The 20,065-nt window shown below is 40.7% G+C and overlaps 1 protein-coding gene across 2 annotated transcripts in view; it reads right to left on the bottom strand.

Annotated features, from left to right (window-relative positions):
* Positions 1-17,581, bottom strand: part of usp43b (ubiquitin specific peptidase 43b) — an 85,155-nt gene extending 67,574 nt beyond the window's left edge. Inside the window, exons 1-3 of one of the 2 annotated variants that reach the window (XM_040045765.1) lie at positions 16,608-17,581; positions 9,256-9,402; positions 8,621-8,734 (exon numbers count right to left, since the gene is read on the bottom strand). In XM_040045765.1, the coding sequence (XP_039901699.1) occupies positions 8,621-8,734; positions 9,256-9,402; positions 16,608-17,237 (891 nt within the window). In that variant the 5' untranslated portion in view covers positions 17,238-17,581. The remainder of the gene's footprint in view (positions 1-8,620; positions 8,735-9,255; positions 9,403-16,607) is intronic. The other variant, XM_040045766.1, reaches the window with a different exon arrangement.
* Positions 17,582-20,065: the final 2,484 nt, after the last annotated feature.

Consider the following 20,065-nt stretch of genomic DNA (forward strand, 5'->3'; position numbering starts at 1 on the left):
ATGCTTATGCATAGAGCCTGGTCAGTTGGTAAAATGGCCTGCATTTGTATAGCGCTTTTCTAGTCCCTAAGGACCCCAAAGCGCTTCACACTACATTCTAGAGTGAGTTCTAAGTGTATGGCTTCTTTAGCGAGCCATAAATGCACAACAGCTTTAGTACAGACTGCAACATTTAAACCTTTACATGCGCATTAGTTGGGTATGGGGTTGGTGGGGTTCCAAGTTGGAAGTCTGATTTAAGGGGGAGTTCTGACTTGGATCGTGGACATGGAGTGCACCATAAGCCAATCAACACTGATGTGGGTCAAAGATGAGTGAGGAGCTCAGACACTTAGTGGTCATATTTGCACCCTAACCTCCAAGCTGCTCTTCCAGCTGGGTAGCTCTGAACCACAGGAAACCATTTCTGCTTGGCAGGACAGTCAGTATCAAAGGCTGAGCACAGAGGAAACGCATACACACACGCACCCACAGCACAAAACACATGGGATGCCCAACAAACCCATTCACATCCCAACCCTACCAGAGTGGAGAGCGGCACCGACCGCACACAGGCAACTACTTAGCTGTAGGTTTAACTGTGCACTGCTATAGTAATTGAAAACAACCCAAGTTTGAAACTTGGGACCACTTCTCGGCTCCTGGCTGGATGTGTCTAATTTCAGTTCACGAGCACTGAGGACGAATAGCTGAACTACTGGGAATGCACTGAAAAATCAGCCGAGTATCAGACTTGTTGACTGATTATGGCCCAAAAAATGCTGTTCTAGATTCTGCTTAAAACACTGTACAGATCATTTATTCTGTCATGACTAGATGATTCTGTTTTTTTTAAGCTCTCTTCAGAATCTCCTGTTTTTGTGTTTGCAGCTTTAGATTCACCTGGCTGCCATTGGCCACACACCCCTTTTAGATCAGGGTAATGCCTTTTCCTAGGAGCAATTATTATAGTTGACCAGTATAGCAAGGAAAAAAAACACAGGAGGGTTTGATTCAAAACTGGAGTTAGCGACAGCAGAAGCGGCTCTAGTGAGTAAATAAAAATAAAGAAAAGCGCAGCTGCTGGTTTGGAATTGAAGAGCAGATCTGCTCCAGTTCATGTTGATTCAGACATAAGCTTCCTGATCTATGAAGAAAGGAAAGAAACAGTCACTTCTCAGATTTTGTGGGTCTATAGACACAAATGAGTCACGCAAATTGGAAGCTGCTGAATATGTCCGACCACTGGCTGAAAATTACTGTAACACAAGGGAGGTGGAGCACTGCAATTTTAGGTGACGCTATGACTTTGTGCGTCTATTTACTGTTTGTGCTCTATAACACTGCCATTACTGATTAAGACTCAGGTGTATTAAATATATTGTTTTAATAAATTTGTAACATGCTCAATAATCATTTAAGATTATTTCCAGAGATTTGGTGCCACACTCTCTATATTAGTTAGAGAATATTAGAAAATGGTGTCGGCAACATGTAAAATCTGAATTTGATGCCAGCCTCACGATTCGACAAAGTTGGTACAGGAGAAGGTTTACCACTGCATTGCATCACCTCTTCTTTTAAAAACTGAGGGAACCAGTTGCTGTCATTTTTAAAAGCAAATGTTTACTCAGTTCTTGTTCAATATTGGATTTCAGTTGTTACATAATACGTCAAATTATAGGCATTTGATAGTTTTGCACTGCAGCCAGCTACTTCAGAACCTGAACTGTTATGCATGTTGTTGTACATAACTCACTTTTTCAGAAAAAGGAATGTTTATACACTGATCAGGCATCACATTCTGACCACTGACAGGTGACGTGAATAATTTTCTCTTCATCATGGCACCTGTTACTAGGTGGGATATATGAGGTAGCAAGTGAACATTGTGTCCTCAATGTTGGCGTGTTAGAAGAAAGAAAATTGGGCAAGCTTAAGGAAGTTAAATGAGTCTGACAAGCGCTAAACTGTGGAGTGGTCAGTGATGAACCAGCAACAGGACAATGGGCGGTCAAGGCTCACTAATGCACGTGGCGAGCGAAGGCTGGCACCTGCATTATGATCAAACAGATGAGCTACTGTAGCTCAAATTTCTGAAAAAGTTCATTCTGCTTCTGATAGAAAGGTGTCAGAATACAAAGTGTATCACAGTTTGATGTGCATGGGGTGCATAGGTGCAGGACTATCCATGACTGAAAGCACCAACAATGAAGGTGGGCTGGTTTGATGAATAACAGTTTTCTTTTAATGTCACAAGGCTGTGTGTCATTTACCTGAAGAACACCTGGCACCAGGATGCATTATGGGAATAAGGCAAGCTGGTGAAGGCAGTGTGATGGTTTGGGCGATGTTCTACATGCAAACCTTGGGTCCTGTCTTCCACGAGGATGTTACTTTGATACGCACGACGTACCTAAGCATTGTTACGGATCATATACACCCCATCATGGAAACGGTGCTCCCTGATGGCTGTTGCCACTTTCAGCAAGATAATGCACAAAACAAGGAACACAACAACAAGTTTGAGGTGTTGACTCGGCCTCCAAATTCCCCAGATCTCAATCCAATCGAGCATCTGTGGGATGTGCTGGATAAACAAGTCCAATCCATGGAGGCTCCACCTCACAACTTACAGGACTTAAAGGATCTGTTGCTAACTTCTTAGTGCCAGATACCACAGCACAGGGTCACGGGTTGAGTGGAGTCCATGACTTGACAGGACTATTTTGGCAGCAAAAGAGGGAGCAACACAACATTAGGCTGGTGGTCATAATGAAATGCCTAATTGGTGTACATTGGTGGAACAGTGATGTGATGGATAGCATACCATTACCTCGTAGGAGGGTACTGGGTTTATATAGAACATTGGGTCTTTTCTGTGTGGGTTCTCTTCAGGTACTCTGGTTTCCGCTCACAGTCCAAATACATGCATTTTAATTGGTGGGTGACTAAACTGGCTGCAGGTATAAATTGCCCTGCCTCTCACCTATGACAGCTGGGTTAGGCACAAGACACCTTGGCCCATGACCCTGAACTGGATAAGCTGAGGAAAATAAATGGGTAGATAGCTTTGCACATTCACTTTGTATTTATTTTCCTGATAATGACAATTCAGTCTTGGTTCAGTTCGGTCAGGCCTCGTTTAACTGTTTATGCAGACATTTTTTTTGTCTTGTAGAATTGAAGCAATTTCTCACTTCGTATCCACTGGCTGTCACCGTTCTTTGCCACACTGTTGCAAAGAACTCAGCCTCACCTCACAGGCTGCACAACAAGCGTTTCTTTCTTCCTTCTACTTACAAAGAGACACATTCATGGAGAGAGAGCAAGAGAGAGACAGAGACAGAGAGAGAGAGAGGGAGAGAGAGGTAGGGAGGGAGGGAAGTTCACACTTGCACTGTGTTTCCTAAGAGATAAATGATCAACAAACTAAGAGTGAAAGTGTGTGCCTGAGTCAAAGCCATGGAAAGTCAACAGTGAATGTTAGTATGTGCATAGTTCAACTCTGATTGTGTGCGTGGGGAGGATGTCACCTATGATTACAAATACAGAAACGCTCCAACTACAAAGCAAAACCAGCACAAGCAGGTCATCAGCAGAGAGGGATAGCGGGGCTTCCCTCGTCCTCTCTTTTCTTTTGGTTCTGGCCCTCCTTCGCTAAATGGTAACTAAGAACAGATGCTTAAAAACAATTAGAAAAAAAGCCAACGGGCTCCTTGATTTGCAGCAGAAGAGAACGGCGCTTGCAGACTCCTTGGCTGTGAGAAGGAACGTGCATGGACTGGTAAACTGACTGTGACCCTGGATGACTCTCAGCCAGCCACCAGAGCCACAGAAAGCTGACTGGGGAGAACATTAAACAGTGAGGTGAGGCAAACCTCCCCCACAAAAATCATAGACAGAATCATGATCCTGAGTGACTCTTTAAAGTTTTAAAGGAATGTGATTTACACTCTTTCTTGCAGCTGCACTTCTCAGAGTCAGCGAGGCCCTTTCTGCCCCTCACAAAGCTCCTCTGTGGGAGGGGCAGTGATATCAAACTGCATACCACAGCTTTGCTACATATTGTACCTCCTACAGAGATACAATATGTAACAGGTATGAAGGACAAAAGACAAGATAAGGCAAAGAGTAGACTGATTCATGGGAAATAGAGTAACTAGAATATCCCTTTCTTTATGTGATACTAAGCATCTGACCACATGTTTTTTTTTTTACCAGTAAAACTGAAATCCATGACAACCTTGATTTCTGCAAAAAAGCCTGATAGCAGAAGGCCTGAACAAACAACTCTTATGAGGTTTTCACCTCAGCGCAGAGGCTATAGTGCTGATTACTGCCTCTCTATTTTTCTCCTACACCTCCAAGCATATAAATTCATATGATGCATTTACTACTACAGCACTATACAGCGCTCAAATAATTACTGATAAAAACATGTCAGAGGAGCTTGTTCCAGAGTCTGAAGTCTCTTAGCAGAGATTTTATTTTTTTTTAATTTTGCTTTTGAAAACAACGGAGATATCTATAGTTAACTGGGAAAAAAACAACATAATTTTAAATGCATATTGCTTTTAATACTTGGATTTAAAAAAAATCCTTTGCAGTCAATAACTTCCTGATTTCTAGAACCCATGTGTCATGGTCCTGGGTCCTTTTGACCCAGTCCTTGTGCCTTGTTTCCCTCTTCTACGCCCATGTTCCCTTCCTTGTGTGTCATTCCACGTTCCCTCCCGCCCATCATCCTTATCCATGGATCCCCAGCCTGTCATGTCTCGTCTCGTCTCGTCTCCTGTCTGCCTGTGTCAAGCTCGTTTGATAGTCTTGCGTTCCGTTGTTTCCTGTTTTATTGTGAAAGTCTTGCAACCCTTGTTTAGTGTGTTTAGGTTTGCTCCCCTGGCCTTGTTGTGTCTAATTCGTCTCTGCTGTGTCTGTCATGTGTTTTCTGTTCCCTCATCATTCCCTCTGTATTTAAGCCTCTGTTTCCCTCAGTCCACTATCGTGTTCTCCCTCATTCATGGCTGTGTATTTCATCGTGTGTTTCTCCGTATGTTTAGGTTCCAGATTTGCAGTTTAGTTTAATTTTGTATCACCTGCACACCAGCAACAAAGCTGTGTCCTATCCTAAGCTGTCCCATCCTGCCTGCTGCGCACAGCCAGCTCATGACACCATGGACATCATTAGCTGCTATGTCTCCTCCCCTGAAATGCAGCTGCTATGATTTGCTGTTTATTTGTGGGTCTCTATGACTTCGGTTTTGTCTTTAGTAACTGAAAAGCTGCTCTACTAGGTAGAGCTGAGTTGACTGACATGGCCATTGCATTGAGAATCTCTTGAGTCGCTTCTGAAGTTTGTTTTGGGTCATCATCACTTTGTACCGTGAAGAGCTGTGTGATCAGCTTTGCAGCATTTGGCTCTTCTGAGCAGAGAGTACAGCCCCACACAATTCATTCAGCTACTTCTATCAGCCGTCACATCATCAATAAAGACTAAGACCAGGTTCCACTGGCAGCCACACATGCTCGTGCCATAACACTGCCTCCCCCATGTTTCACAGTTGATGTGGTGTTTTACCCACCATGTGTTGTTTCTCCATTCGTCCGCACTTTTCTCTTCCCATTCTGGTATAAGTTAATAAGTTGGTTTCATCTGTTCAAATAGTTTTTGTTTGTTTTTTTGTTTTACAAAACAATGCAGGTTTTTTTGTGTGTAATCTGACCTTTCTGTTCTCGAGTGCAACCCTCTATCTCCTATAGACTGCAGCTCCTATTAATGATAGGCCCACATCTTTTAAAGTTTTCCTGACTTAGTTCAATGTTGTGAAGTTGTTTTTCTTAACTATAGGCATATAGGGTATAGGCATCACCACCACCTGGCCATGAAATGGGTTGTTAGTCAGTTTTCCAATTAGTTTTGAGGCTCTGGAAATGGGAGACTGTTTAAAAATGGCACTAATTCCTAACCTGGTGTTAATCCCCTCGAATTAAAGCTTAACGTCTGCAGTTCAATCACATCTGCATTGTTTGATATAAAATCAAGTATGCAACAAGGTAAAACATTTTGGTTACAATATTAAACTAATTTAAGGATGAAGAAAAAACAAATGAGCTTCACATGCTGTTGCAATTTTTCTCTAACTGGATGTAAAAGTGTTGAGCAGGAACACCCCAGTAAACATCCAGCTCCTTTGATCAAATGAATCCTGATGCTGACACCATCATATATCAGGATCAAGGAAAAAGTCAACATGCTTTTTTAAACCTTTATATCCTACAAGCCACACCAGCTGTGCTGAGCAAGGTGTGACAAAATTTTCCCGGGGGGTGCTGCAGGCGCGTAACATACCTTATCAGCAGCTCTCCAGTCCTAAGATCCTCTCATGTCCCTTGCACACCCAAGTTTACTCAAAGATACAGTCCTGACCCTCCCTCCTTTGGCCTAAAGCCTCACCCCATCTTTCACTATAACTCCGAGCTGAGATTACAGCAGGAGGTAAACTCCAGTTAAGAGACATCAGATGGGTCTTTGTGTGATGTAAAAAGAAACAGAAGAAAAAATAATTTAAGTGATTCATCGGGCTGGTCACACAAAAAGGGCAAAGTGAAAAGTGCTCCAAATTCTCACAGCTACACTACAGAGAAGACAGGAGAAATGCTATACTTTACAGTGTGGCTTTGGCCTTTTAATGACATGCTGACAGTGCACCTTCTGAAAACAAGGACTTTCCTCCTTTCTAACTGAGAACAAAAGACATCCCAATAAGTACTTGGAAGGTCACTTTGAAATATAATAGGCTACAGATGCTAGCTACCCTGTTAAAAATCAATGATATAACTTCGGTGATTACTTCATCAAAGCACTGTAAGTTGTTACCTTTAAATATTCTTTGATTATTTGTCTAGAAAACATATAAAAGACAAATCTAGTTGCAAAGAGATTAGACATAAAGATACCCAAACCGTAACCATGATTATTACTGCTGTAAAATTTGAAGCCAGTCTAAAGAGGGCATTTGAATTCCAAGGTTGCTACTTGGTTTTAAACTGGATTCTGATGTCGACTGCACTTTTATGTAAACATCTTTTACACTGTACACAAGAGCCATTTTCAGCTTTCGATATTGATGCATTTCATGGAACTGAAACATGTTCTTGGCCACTGCTTGGACAGCTGTTTGTTGTTAAAAGGCTGTTTAACCTCCTGAGGCCCAAATTTTTTCATGGCATGCATTTTTAATTTCTCTTTGCTATTTGGGCTTTATAGTGTTCGATACAACACTATAAAGTACAACTGAGTAATGATGTGCAAAACTCTTTATTTGGTGTCTGAACACAACAGCATTTTTCCTGAGTACAAAAACAAAATGAGAAACAACAGTTGTGCCCCTTTGAGCAATACGGCTCATTTGAAAGCCATTTGAAAGAGCAAAATTTTATATTGTGGTCTAGACAACCCAAGATGTGATGTCCCCATATGTGGACACCAGATCCTAGGAGGTTAAACTCAAACAAGAAAACCATTCAAAAACAACACTCAAAATTTAACCTGATGATAAAACAAACAAAAATCAGTGAAAGTTGACTAGATGTAGAGACAGCTGCTCGTTAGCAAATCTAGTACTGATGGTGAAATTTGTCCAGATGACGTGTTCATACCAAAACAAAAATAAACAAGGATCAAAAGTCATATTCTACACAATCTTTTTTACAGAGAATACATTTGGACTATAATCTCTAACATTTGCATTTTTAACTAACTTAAACCATATTTTTTCCAGGAAAACTTTGATTATGAACGCATATTTTGGGCTGTTTCGCTGTTTTACAAATAGTGACTTACTCCCCTACATGGGGCGGCTCTGACTCAGGTGGCAGTGTGGGTCATCTACGAATTGAAATTAGTAGATGTAAAGTTTTTAATCTACAGTCCAAGTATCTTTGACGTGTGAGTGATCAAAGATAAAAAGCACTTAAGCACAGATAAAAGCGCTTTTGAATGTGTCTGTGTGTGACTGGGTGAATGAGACTTGCAATACAAAGTGCTTTGAGTGCTCAAATTGAGTAGAAAGAAACTATATAACTACCATTCATTTATGTATTATAACTCAATTATACGAAATTCATGGAAAAAGGCATATTTCATATCTAAAGCTAATTAACATACAACCTTGGGAGTGTCAGGCTTCTTTATCCCTATCTCACAATCACATGTTGAAACAACACATTAAATTATTGCCTTGGGAAACATGGGGCAGTGAGATGAGTGGATTTATTTGCAATGACTCACCAACAGCACTTCTCATAAATTGGTTATCAGCCCAATAACACTTCAAATAAAGAGGTATATCTATTTCAGAAGTAAAAACATATTTTTAATAATGCATGAAAATTCTGCTTTAATGTCTCACGGCAGAGCAGTTCAAAGTTCTCTTCAAGGGGTATCTGGATGCATCGTGCCTGCAGGCATGGCTTCAGGAGAAGACATGTTGAGAACAAATCAAACACTAAATTGCCATACTTGTATTCCCTTTGTCCACTGGCAATGCATTAGACACAGGGCAATATTGCAAAGTGCAGATTTCCACATTACATCTGGTGACATGAAAAGCTGCTTTGCAAGACAAATTTCGAAGCTGACCTGTGAAGATGTGACTATGGCGATGTTATCTGTGGAATTATCGAAGCCAGTCGGGACGTTATCAGTGAGGTTAGACTCGCTGGCTTGATAATAAACAACACGAGATATGAGCCACTGGGGGGAAGAGAAGCACATGAGATCTGAATGATGGATGCTCTCTCATTAGCTACACGGCTACAGGCCATGAATACTATAGATGCATAAACAAAGACCAAATGTACAGTGGAGCGTTTAGGCAACTTACACTACAAACACACTGATTCATAACCCTAATTATATAACTGTGCGTTGAGTTTGATTAACATTGACAAAATTATGACTCCTTAAATATTATTTAAGCTCATGAAATAACAATGCCTGTATAATATATCAAGCCAAAGAAGGAGAAACAGATTATTCATTAAATCACATATTTAGTCACGTATTACTTCTGCATTAGTTAAGCAAGTAGATCATTTATATTAAATTATTACTGATGTGTCTGTAGAGCTGAGATCCAGATGTGACATATTTTACATGGTTCAGTATACTCTTTTATGACTTTACGAAGATCATTTCCAAGAGTACATATGTATAAGAGTTTCTATGTAAATTTTGGAAATTAACTGCATACATGCTAACTGCTTCAGTCCTACCTTTCCAGGAGCTTTGGTCTTGTTGTTGTTATTGTGGGAGGCCAGAATGACGTCTTCGTGGACGCGATCCAGAAGCCATAAGAGAAATTCCAGGGCATCGTGCTGGGAATTACCACGAAACTGTGATCCATACTTGGACACTGTAGCCTGGAGAAAAGAAAAGCAGACATAATTTAAGTCTCTTATTTTATTTATTTATTTATTTCAACGGATGGATCGACTTCAGAGAGAAACCTTCATTAAAATAATATCTATTCCATTCACATACTCCCCCATTCTGTTTTGGTTGTTATTTGAGTTTTATAATTTGACAGCCTGTTAGATTTAAAGCAGTGTCAGGAGAACCCAAAAAAGTGCCTCGTTAAGATATCCTTTCTACACAAGTTACTCCCACAATATGCGAATCTCTTGGACTGCTTGTTTACTGGTTTTAACAGCCCCAGTGTGTTCGCTGGTATAGCTGAGCCTCCTGAATGGGCAGATGTACCCTGGGCTTCTCCACAGAACGCTGATCAGAGGAATCCCAGAATTGCAAATTTGCACTAACGCACTTCACGCTTCCCTCGTCTCAGCCCAGCCCACGCTTTGACTTAAGAATGTGCAAAATCTGCCTTTTGTGTAATACTTAAAAAAAAACATGCTTTCTAGTAAAAGTTTAGCCAATCTGCATTTATCATCTACCCACCTTGTTGTCTAATTTAACTAAAATTTCAAGATTTTCATATCAAACAAGAGGTGCGGATAACATTTTGCTTAAAAGCAGGTTGAAGACTGCATCAACTCAAGTACAGTTTAATGTCACTTCACATGTGAATTGCACACAACTCAGTTAGGCAAAGAATTTGCTTCGTGAACTGCAGCTGGCAGCCCGGAGAAGCAGAGGCTGTGATGAGAGATCATTGCAGAGGGAACAAAAGACTGACACTAATATGTGATATGCCTCTTAAAGCTATTACACCCCAACGTGATGTAGGGTGTCTGCCTAAGCTGGAGGATTGGGAGTCGAGAGCTACCATTTCAGTTCTTTAATAAATGGGTAGATATGCTGAATTTAAAAAAACAAAACAAAAAACAGCTAAACCAGCCCTGAAGTGTCCTTGTGCAAAAGCAAGTAAATGAATTTTGCTTCAGCTCGCAATATAAAAGGTGCAGTTGTGCTGGGCAGCTGTCCAGCCTGACTGTGTGCAGCTGTTTGTTAGGAAGATAGAGGAATAGATGTGGAGCTGGGACTGCCTCTTCAAAGTAATTACTGAAATGTGGACAGGAGCAAAAAGTGAACATAAAAATTCATAAACATAAAAAATGCTGGCATAATCTCGGCTGAGCAATAAGGTTCTCTAATCTTGTCTTCTGATCTTGTCATGAAAGTGAAGTTTCCCTTGCCTCATGCATCTCGAGGAAGCAAAAAGTGAAGAGTTTTGTCACTGCAATAGCTACAAGATACGGCAGTCGGAAGAGACACCACAGTTAATGAATACAGAGCTGCTATTTTTAGCTGAAACGACTGGAAATCCACGCCTCTGTTGACCAACATTTCCATTATGTTAACCCTTTGAGGACACTGACACTTTCAACAGTTTAGGATTCACCCGGCCTCCTTCTGTGAAAATGCTCAGATAACATTAGCTCTATAGTACACAGTCTTTGTTCTTGGTAGCGTATATCAATATAATCTAAAAATATATAGTATCAATCCATTCACTGTTATTCCATTTGCTTTCCCACATCTGAGTCTGGAAGACTTCTGGAGAAGCCAAGACCCATCTTAGGCCACCTCCTCAGCCTCTTCTGGAGGCATTCTCAAGGTCAGCTGAGACATGAAATCTCTCCTCATTTAGGAGGCGTCCCCGTCAGCTGACACAACAGTGTCAACTCGCTTCAAAGCCTATGCTGTCAGAACATTATTGAGAATTTTTAGCTTTTAAAATTAATCACGAGCATCACGAGCCAAGTCATTTGTGAGGTCATAAAACAATAAAACTGAAGCATCTGAACAGACTCTTTTTCAGAATCAGAATACTTTAATAATCCCTACGGAAAATATATATCTATGTATGTTATGTATGTTTTTGCAAATATTGTGGGCCTCACTCACTATGTGTTCATACACCACACTTAAATTATTACTTGTTATTTTCTCTGGCTCTCTTCCACACTATGTCGCTTGTCTTGTGTTCCTCATCTCACCCCCCACCAATCACGACAGATGGCTGCCGCCCCCTGAGCCTGGTTCTTTCCGACGTTCCTTCCTGGAAAAAAGGGATTTTTTCCTTCCCACTGTCACCAAGTGCTTGCTCACAGGGGGATTTCTCTGTGTTGTTGTAGGGGCTCTATCCTACAATACAAGGAGCCTTGAGTTGATGCTATGTAAATAAAGCGGAATTGAATTGAATTGAATTGAATTGAAGAGAAGACCTGGAAGCTACTGTGTATGGGATATCACCATGTTCATGTTGCCACTGGAGCATCACACTAATTCCCTTCCAGGACTGTCATTAAGTACCTTATAATTTTTGGACTTAGAGGTCTTATTCTGCAAAAAGAAACCCCAAAACCAATTGCCAGTTGGGGTTTATTTTTGTTTAGGGAAGGATTGTGACTTTTTTTTTAATTGGACCTTTCACACTGTTAATTGTGTATCAAAAACAGGAAGTTCTGAAGGCAAACTTCTTCCAAGTGTGGTCTTTTTTTTTATAATCAAAACTATGATGCTGCTGCACGAACTATCAACATAATATGAGATTGTGCAGAAGCTACATATTTTATTATGGTAGACTATGGTGACTTCTAATCAGAGCTATTTGCAGAGTCAGACCATGAACACTGGGTTATGGGTAAAGTGACACTGGCAGTGATGGCTTATTTTTACCAGTATAGATGGTGTACCTTTACTATGAAAAGTCTTAGGCATGTACCAGTGTTTGAAATAAACCCTCTGCAGTCTCAAATATGTGTCTTGTAAGATGTAAACAGACTTTACATTCGGTCCAACAGCCCAGCCTAGGATCGCACTACCATACCTTACATTACAGATATTTCTGAATGAGACCAATCAGGGGAAAATCAGTCTAGTACAGCAGTCGTTTACAGCCGGGGAACAAGCCTGAGGCATTCAGGCTCGTTTTGAAGAAATGCTTTGACATTAACTGTGAACCATGACCTGCGCTAACCTAAAGCTTTTGTGCAGCTAGTCATTACAGCAAAGTAATAACAGTAATTACCATCAGCCCTCTGAAGGTGGCAATTGTGTCAGTGATATAATTAAGGCTGTGGAAAAGGCCATGTTTTCTTTTTTTGTTGTTTTGGTGTCTCTGATATAATGATAACAAGCCACTGTATTTAGACAAAGTTAAATATTTATGCAGTTCATCCATCATCAGTTAACTATTTACTTTTTTTTAAGTTCAGCTTTATATTTCATCCATTTACACTTAGCTATTTAAACATTCAACCAATGATTTCAGGCGCTTGTTAAAATTATTATTGTTCCTTTTTAACCATTGGTGATATAACTCTCGGTGCTTACTTCCTTCATAGTTTTTTGCCCTCCAAATATTTATGAAGCAATAATATTCAATAATATGCAACAAAAATATATAAAATCAAAGGCGTATTTATTCATATAATTAATCATTAACCAATTAAAAATATGCTTGGTATATATATATATATATATATATATATATATATATATATATATATATATATATATACATACATATATAGTAAGATTCCATTAAATTGAACATTTTGTACTTATGTAACAATATTACATGGAAAACTTAAATGTAATCAAATAAATTATTAAAATATTTTTTGTGTATTTTTGATTCAGTTAAAATAACAACACCCTCGCAACCAGAGATGGACAGTAACACCTTACTTGTAACGCGCATTACTTTTCTTCAAGTAACGAGTAAAGTAAGGGATTACTATTGCAAAAACGGTAATTAGATTACCGTTAGTTTCCCGTAGGAACGCTGCGTTACTGCGTTACTAAAACCCAGATTTTTTGCGAGAATGTCTCATGACAGTGCCGCAACGTTTGTGGCAACAGCTGTGTGCAGATCAACAATGGATAATATATCGAGTGCGGGAGAGAGTACAAGCCTGCAGCGTTTAAAGCGTGGAAGTACTGACCTTACTTTAAGTTTGATTCCATAAAAAGTGACAAAAACATTCGTGTCCATTAGCATTGTGCATGGGAAGAAAACTTCTTTTTACAGCGAAAAAAACCCCTGAACTTCCAAGCAAGCACGGAGTGCGCTAAGAGGTAATGGGAAATTCACAGAGAAACTCGCGGATTCTTCCACTGACTGCTGCGGCACACCTGCACCAGGGTAAACCTCCGCCTACGCCACTCCTGCTTTACAGGTGAAAATAGAGCAACAGGGCCGCTAGTCAGCAATGTGCAGAAAATAGGTTTAAATATTAAACAAATTTCTTCCAATCAGAGAATGTTGCATATAATTAAATTTTTGCTTGATGCATAAAGTTAAAAGCTTAAAACTAGTAAAACAAGTTTTAAAAAAGGACTTTTCCATTTGATTACATTTTGTGTGATGGATTATGTAGAAAAAGTAGAATTGGGCTGAAAGATCTATCGCTTTATCACCTATTCAGGTTGTGTATCGTGTTTTTAAAAAGTAACTAAGTAACTAAGTAACTAAGTAATTAATTACTTTTGAAAATAAGTAATCGGTAAAGTAACGGGATTACTTTTTGGGGAAGTAATCAGTAATTAGTTACTGATTACTTTTTTCAAGTAACTTGACCAACACTGCTCACAACACTATGACCATTATCACTATCACTGCAGTCTAATGTAGATCTCTTTGTGAGTCATGTTCTGCACCCTGCAGCATAGATAATTGTGCAAACCTTAACATGGAGCTCGTAATTACTCACACATACCTGTGACAAAGACCCACTTTCACCACAGCATATGCTTCCCAAACCGGCCTATCAATACACGCCGCTAGGAGGATTCCCGTCCAGCCGTCACGCCTGCTCACCCTAACTCCCAAACTCCCTTCTTTCTCAGGCCTCTCATGTTATGAAGACCAGTAAACTGGCTGTTGAGTAATTGTTTGAGTTTCAGGCTCCGTTCCTATCTAGGCCCCTCTGTGCAAACACACCACCCCGTTGGGGGGGCAACGATGAACAGATCAAAACAACACATCTGCTCACAGGTTGAAGAAACTCGGCACCTCAGCCGCAATGTGAGAGACACGTCAGTGGGAGCCGAAGCCTTGGACACACTGCCAGTGCTGGTGTTATCACAAAGCAACCCAGAGGTACTTAATCTTTTTTTTTTTTTTTTTGGTTTTTTTGCAAATACTTATAAAAGCTGCCTCCCTCCTTCTACCTGTGCTGTCCTATAAGCCAGGTGGTACTGGAATGTAGCACAAAGCTTGTTTTTCCTCCACAGCAGGACTGGAACAGACCTCTGCTGAGTCATTAACTGTAAAGATCTGCTGATCAAACCAGGATGATTCGACATTTACAGCACCAGCAGCATCATTACTTAAAATATAAAGTGCGGCACTATAAATTCTACCTAGGGTCCTTTTCAAAATGAGAACCCTTTCCAAGCCTGGCCTTTTATCTTTTCTTATAAAAGTCAATTTGATATGAAGATGGGTACTGTGGTTTGTCCTCTTCTGACAAAAGACGCAACTTTCAGATACCAGTAAAGAAAGATAATCAACTTAAAAAACGACTAGATTAATAGAACTACTAAAGCAAAGCTTAGTCCTTTGTGGAGAATTGTTTATTATTGGTTTGTGCTGTCTGGAGTTCCTGCAACTGGGAGCTAATTTAGCCTCTTAGAAACAGGCCTCAGAGCTATCTGATCATTTTATAATGCCTCCCTTCAGGCAGCTGTGGTATTACTCAACAGGCAATTTCAGAAAACCCAGACAGCACGAACTCTGGACCTCCTATGGTCACAAACCACAGCCAAGAAATCCAGTGTGTGTGTGTGTGTGTGTGTGTGTGTGTGTGTGTGTGTGTGTGTGTGTGTGTGTGTGTGTGTGTGTGTCTGTTTATAGCAGGAAACATCTCATCACATATAAAGAAGAGGGTTTTTTTTTCTTTTTCTTTTAATCTTGGCAAGATGTTTCCGTGCTCTCCTCTTATTGTTTTAGTAATAAAATGTGATATCAGAGTCTCCCGAGATCAGAAGGAAATGAAAGTGTGGGATCGAAAAATTATTGGCAGCATCAATTATGTTTGATGGGGGACTTTTTCGGAGAGCACAACAGATGGGACAGCAAAAGAGTCAAGACAAAAAAAAATAACCTCCGTGATGATCAACACTCCGTTTATAGACTGCGAAACCCTGATAATCTGGCTATCTGGCTTTCAGGTAAACCTTCCGCTTCTCTGTAACCACAATGAAGTGTGACAAAAAATCATGCACGTGTCTGTGCTGCAGGGGTCAAGATCTTTCAGCAGTCATCTTCACAGAGTAATTAGCATTTCCAAGAATAGATCCACTGTGAGTCTCTTTGTTCGCCGCTCCAATATTATCTACTTCTTGCATTGAGCTAAGGCTCAGAGAAATCCAGAGCAAAGAAGAGCTTCAGGCAGATAAAGTACAGTTGCATTTCCCCTCCTATCTTCAGCGTGGGTAGAGTAGGAAAAGCCTGAGGGTCTCCTGATAGTGCTCACTGTCCCTGATCCTCAAGGAAGAAAGTCTCTTAAGTGTAAAGTAAATCATCTCTTTCTGGTGCTCACTTTGCATCACAACTTTTTCACCTACTATAAATAAATACTGTAAAATAGAGGTGACCAAGTCAGGTAAATCTAAACGATTTCCCCCTTAACCTCTTCTAACCCAGTGCTCATAAAATAATGCGAGCAGAGTGAACCTTTTTAAAGTTTTAGTTAGTAGTATCCATCAAGTCTTCATGTGCAAACCCAGCAACAGCATGAGAGCCAGGCACCTGCTCACCTTGTGCCCTCAGACTGCTGCAACTCTGAGCACCAGTGTCATTATCACCTGTCAGGGAAACCCTGGAGTGTCAGGGCAAAGCACTGCGCCCTTGTTGTTGACCATGGCAGAGGAGTTGGTGCTGTGCTATTATACAAAATGATAATCATCTGAACAGGACACTGAGAATAATCATAGTGGTGTTAAAGGCATACTGTCTGAATAACATGTGATTATGTGTGTCTAAACAGAACACCTGTACTTACCAAGGAGCTAATAATGCAGTAACTAACTGGTTGCTACAGTGCCCTTTTTAATACTGTTTCCAGTACCTTTCATTTTGTGCCTATGTGTGCCTTTCACGTTAGACAACTCACAACCACCTGCAGACTAAATTCGGGGGGGGGGGGTGTACCTTGAAATCCACAGACAGCTGAGGGGTGTACTCCAGAGTCCAGAGGGCTCTGACAAGTGACGCCAAGTGCTCCGTGACTTCTCCCCTCACATGCCTCGTCCCGTCGCTTTTCACCACCCCGTTCATTCTGGTTTGGCTCATGTCCATCTTGTATCGCTCCAGTCCCAGATACTCCGCGAGCAGGTCGGTGTTGCTCAAACACTGGACCACGGCGTTCATGAAACAGGTGTTGCCGTGGTTTTTCAGTCCCAGCACACCTGGGATTTTGTCTCCGTATTGGTAAAGTAGTTTCTCTCTGCCGGTGCACAGAGAAGACGACGTGCTCGAAGTGTTTTTCACTACCCGATCCCGAACTACTTGTACATCCTCTCTGATTATTCCTGAGCTGGCGCTGAGGGTGCAAGGTGCGCCATTCCGAAACCCTCCATCATCATCCTCCGCGTCCTGCGCGTCAGCGTCTCCAAAGTGGGTGAAAGTGCCCAAAGTTTTGATAATTCTGTTCATAAAACTCCCCACAGACTTTAACGATTTTTTGCGGAAAAGCTTCCCAGATTTCGGCTTCTTCTCTTTGCGCTTCTCCTCCTTCGATGTCAGCATTTCCTCCTTGTTGGCTCTGCTCTGTTTCTCCATGACAGTACCTCTACTCCCGTGCCGAGCTATTCTGAGACTGATAATTGTAGGAATTCCGATGCCGGTCTGTCACTCCTCTGCCAGCGTCCCTTGTCCGGATAGCAGAGGGGAAAGCGCACGGGGGTGCCACCATCGCGGAGGAGCCAAGAGACACAACAGCACACTGTTATTCCACCGCGCTCTGACTTAAAACCTCCCTCGTCCATCCCAACACTTACTGAAGACGTTCATTATCATCTCGACACCGCTGTCACAAACAGCATCTCGTCATGGCCGGGACAATGCGAGCCGCTGCGCCGTCCAGTTGCAGCACTGCGCGCTCCTCTCCCACTGCACCCAACTTCGCCTTCATAAGAAGGCTTATGATTGTGTAGCTGCCCCCTCCCACTTTCCCCACACACGAATGACCTAAGAGAGCCCTGTATATAGCTTGATTTGTGGTCATACAGGCCGGTCATTTAAAATCCTGAATACAAATAAAATATTATGAACGTGATGCACTTCTAAAGTCAAAACAAATTCGGCAGAAAATCACCCCAATGACGTTATAAGATTAATACAGTTGCATTGGATAAGCATTTAGATCCAAATATAAATATACGTTTAACCTTTAAAAGCAGCTCAAGGCAGGGGAGAGCAGTGTGTCACGATTTCTGAGATCAATCATCATCAATTTTGCAAATTATGAACAGATCTTAATGACCATTAAATCACTGTTTTGCTTTCCACAATAATTAGCTAATACAACAAATACACACCTCTCAGCTTTTTTCATGGATCCTGAAACAGTTTTTTGGAAAAACAGACCTGGAATGTAAATGTGTCCGTCTCTAAGGCACTTCCAGTCAGTTTCTGTTCTTTAAATGTGCTACAGGCTATAAATAACATATAACATGATGTGACAGTCAACACAAAAAGGTTCAGACATTTTTCATAGTCCACAGTGGTTTTAGGTACATTTTTTCATTTCCAAAGAAAAAAAATATTTAACACAATTCAGTTGGATGTATACTGAACACTGAGGGTAGAAACAAAGTATCGATCCTGTCACACTGGTATTGATCCAATATCAATACCAACATTTATATCGATACTATCAATTCTTGAATGAACTCACCCTCTTCTACTCTTAAGACAGAGTGAGAGGAGCTGTAAAGAGTACATACCGTTAATGTTACAGTTTTTCAATGAAACAGAAAAACACCAGAGCATTTGGAGTAATGACAAATGCTCTGGTAAGACAGACATGTTTGGTACAAAATAATTAAGACAGCTTTTCAGTGGAGCAACCTCATACCAGCTGTGAAACATGAGGGTGGAAATTTTATGGTCTGAGGTTATCTTGAGCGTTTGGAAGCTTGTAGTCAAGTGAGTTATGCATCCTGTCTCAGAATGCTTAAAGATAATGAGGGACCATCTGCCTGAAAGTTTAAGTTGAACCATGAGTGGGTCTTTGCAACAAGGAATGGCTCAAAAGGGAGGGTCATGGAATTTGAATCCTGTTGAAATTAGGGGGGATTTGAAATAGTCAGCATGTGTATTAAAATAAAGATGTGGATGAGTTTTGTATGAAAGAGTTGGTCACATTTTTTTTTTTAGGAAGACATTGTCAGAGAATGTTGAACTGTTATGAAAGAAAGGATTTCTAGTTTAGCATTGCTAGTTTCTCTTGCCATGACCCCCCCCCCCCCACCCCGCACAGAATAATTGTTTTTATACTTGATAATTTGGTTGAATAAAAAATTGAAAAAGCTTTTTTATCCCTGCACTTATGTTCAAGAACTTTTCCGTGTGTTTAGCAATTATATAAACATTTTACATCATATGAGTTTTAATGTAAAATCTTAGTTGCCTCTAGCAGATAGAGTTTTGAACTGAACAATACATTTTAATGTTTTTATTTATGTACCACCGAGTCAAAAAACAAACAAACAGTCATTTCAAGTCACTTTATATTGTAAAGACAGTGGGAAGGAAAAACTCCCTTTAAGCCGGAAGGAACCTCCAACAGGACCAGGCTCAGGAAGGGGCGACCCTCTGCTGTGACCGGTTGGGGGTGAGGGGAGGAAGACAAGACAAATGACAGTGTGGAAGAGAACCAGAAAGTAATAATAACTAATAATTAAATCTGGAGTGGCATATAAACATCATGGAAAGCTGACAGCAGCCCAGACTTATTGCAGCATAACTAAGTAAGGGTTCAGGATCACCCGATCGATCCCTAACTAAGCTTTATCGATAAGAAAAGTTTTAAGTCTAATCTTAAAAGTAGAGAGGGTGTTTGTCTCCTGAATCCAAACTGGGAACTGGCTCTGCTGAAGTGCCTCCCATTCTACTTTTAAATACCCTATTAAAGGGAAATACTGGAATGAAGTAGAAAACCATTTAGACGTCAGCACAAAATCGAATGCTGTTTTATAAGGAGATCAATAATGCTATTCTAAAGTCATCACAAGTGTAAGATCTTTCATTTCACATTTCCACATTCCACAGATCCTTTGGCTGAAGATACATTTGCATCAGTGCATCTTTTATATGGAATTTCCTTTATTATTCCACGTTTTACTGCCAGCATACCTCAACTTCTGTTACACAATGAATCGTTTTTTGCGAAGATGATATTACTTACGTGGGTAACGCTGTCAAAGCTCCCTGCAGTCAGCTCTCTCCCCTGAGGCCAATGCCAGTAAATTAAACTCTTGTTTATTGGCCTTTCACAGAGATATGGCTGCTAATGAAACTGCTAGTCTAATGTCCTGAATTCTAGCAGTTCTGAATAAAAAAGAAGGGGTGCATATCTTGAATGAACATGTGTGTGTGCGTGTGTG

This window comes from Simochromis diagramma, unplaced genomic scaffold (assembly GCF_900408965.1).
Source record: "Simochromis diagramma unplaced genomic scaffold, fSimDia1.1 OVJJ01000150.1, whole genome shotgun sequence".
Taxonomy (NCBI): Eukaryota; Metazoa; Chordata; class Actinopteri; order Cichliformes; family Cichlidae; genus Simochromis; species Simochromis diagramma.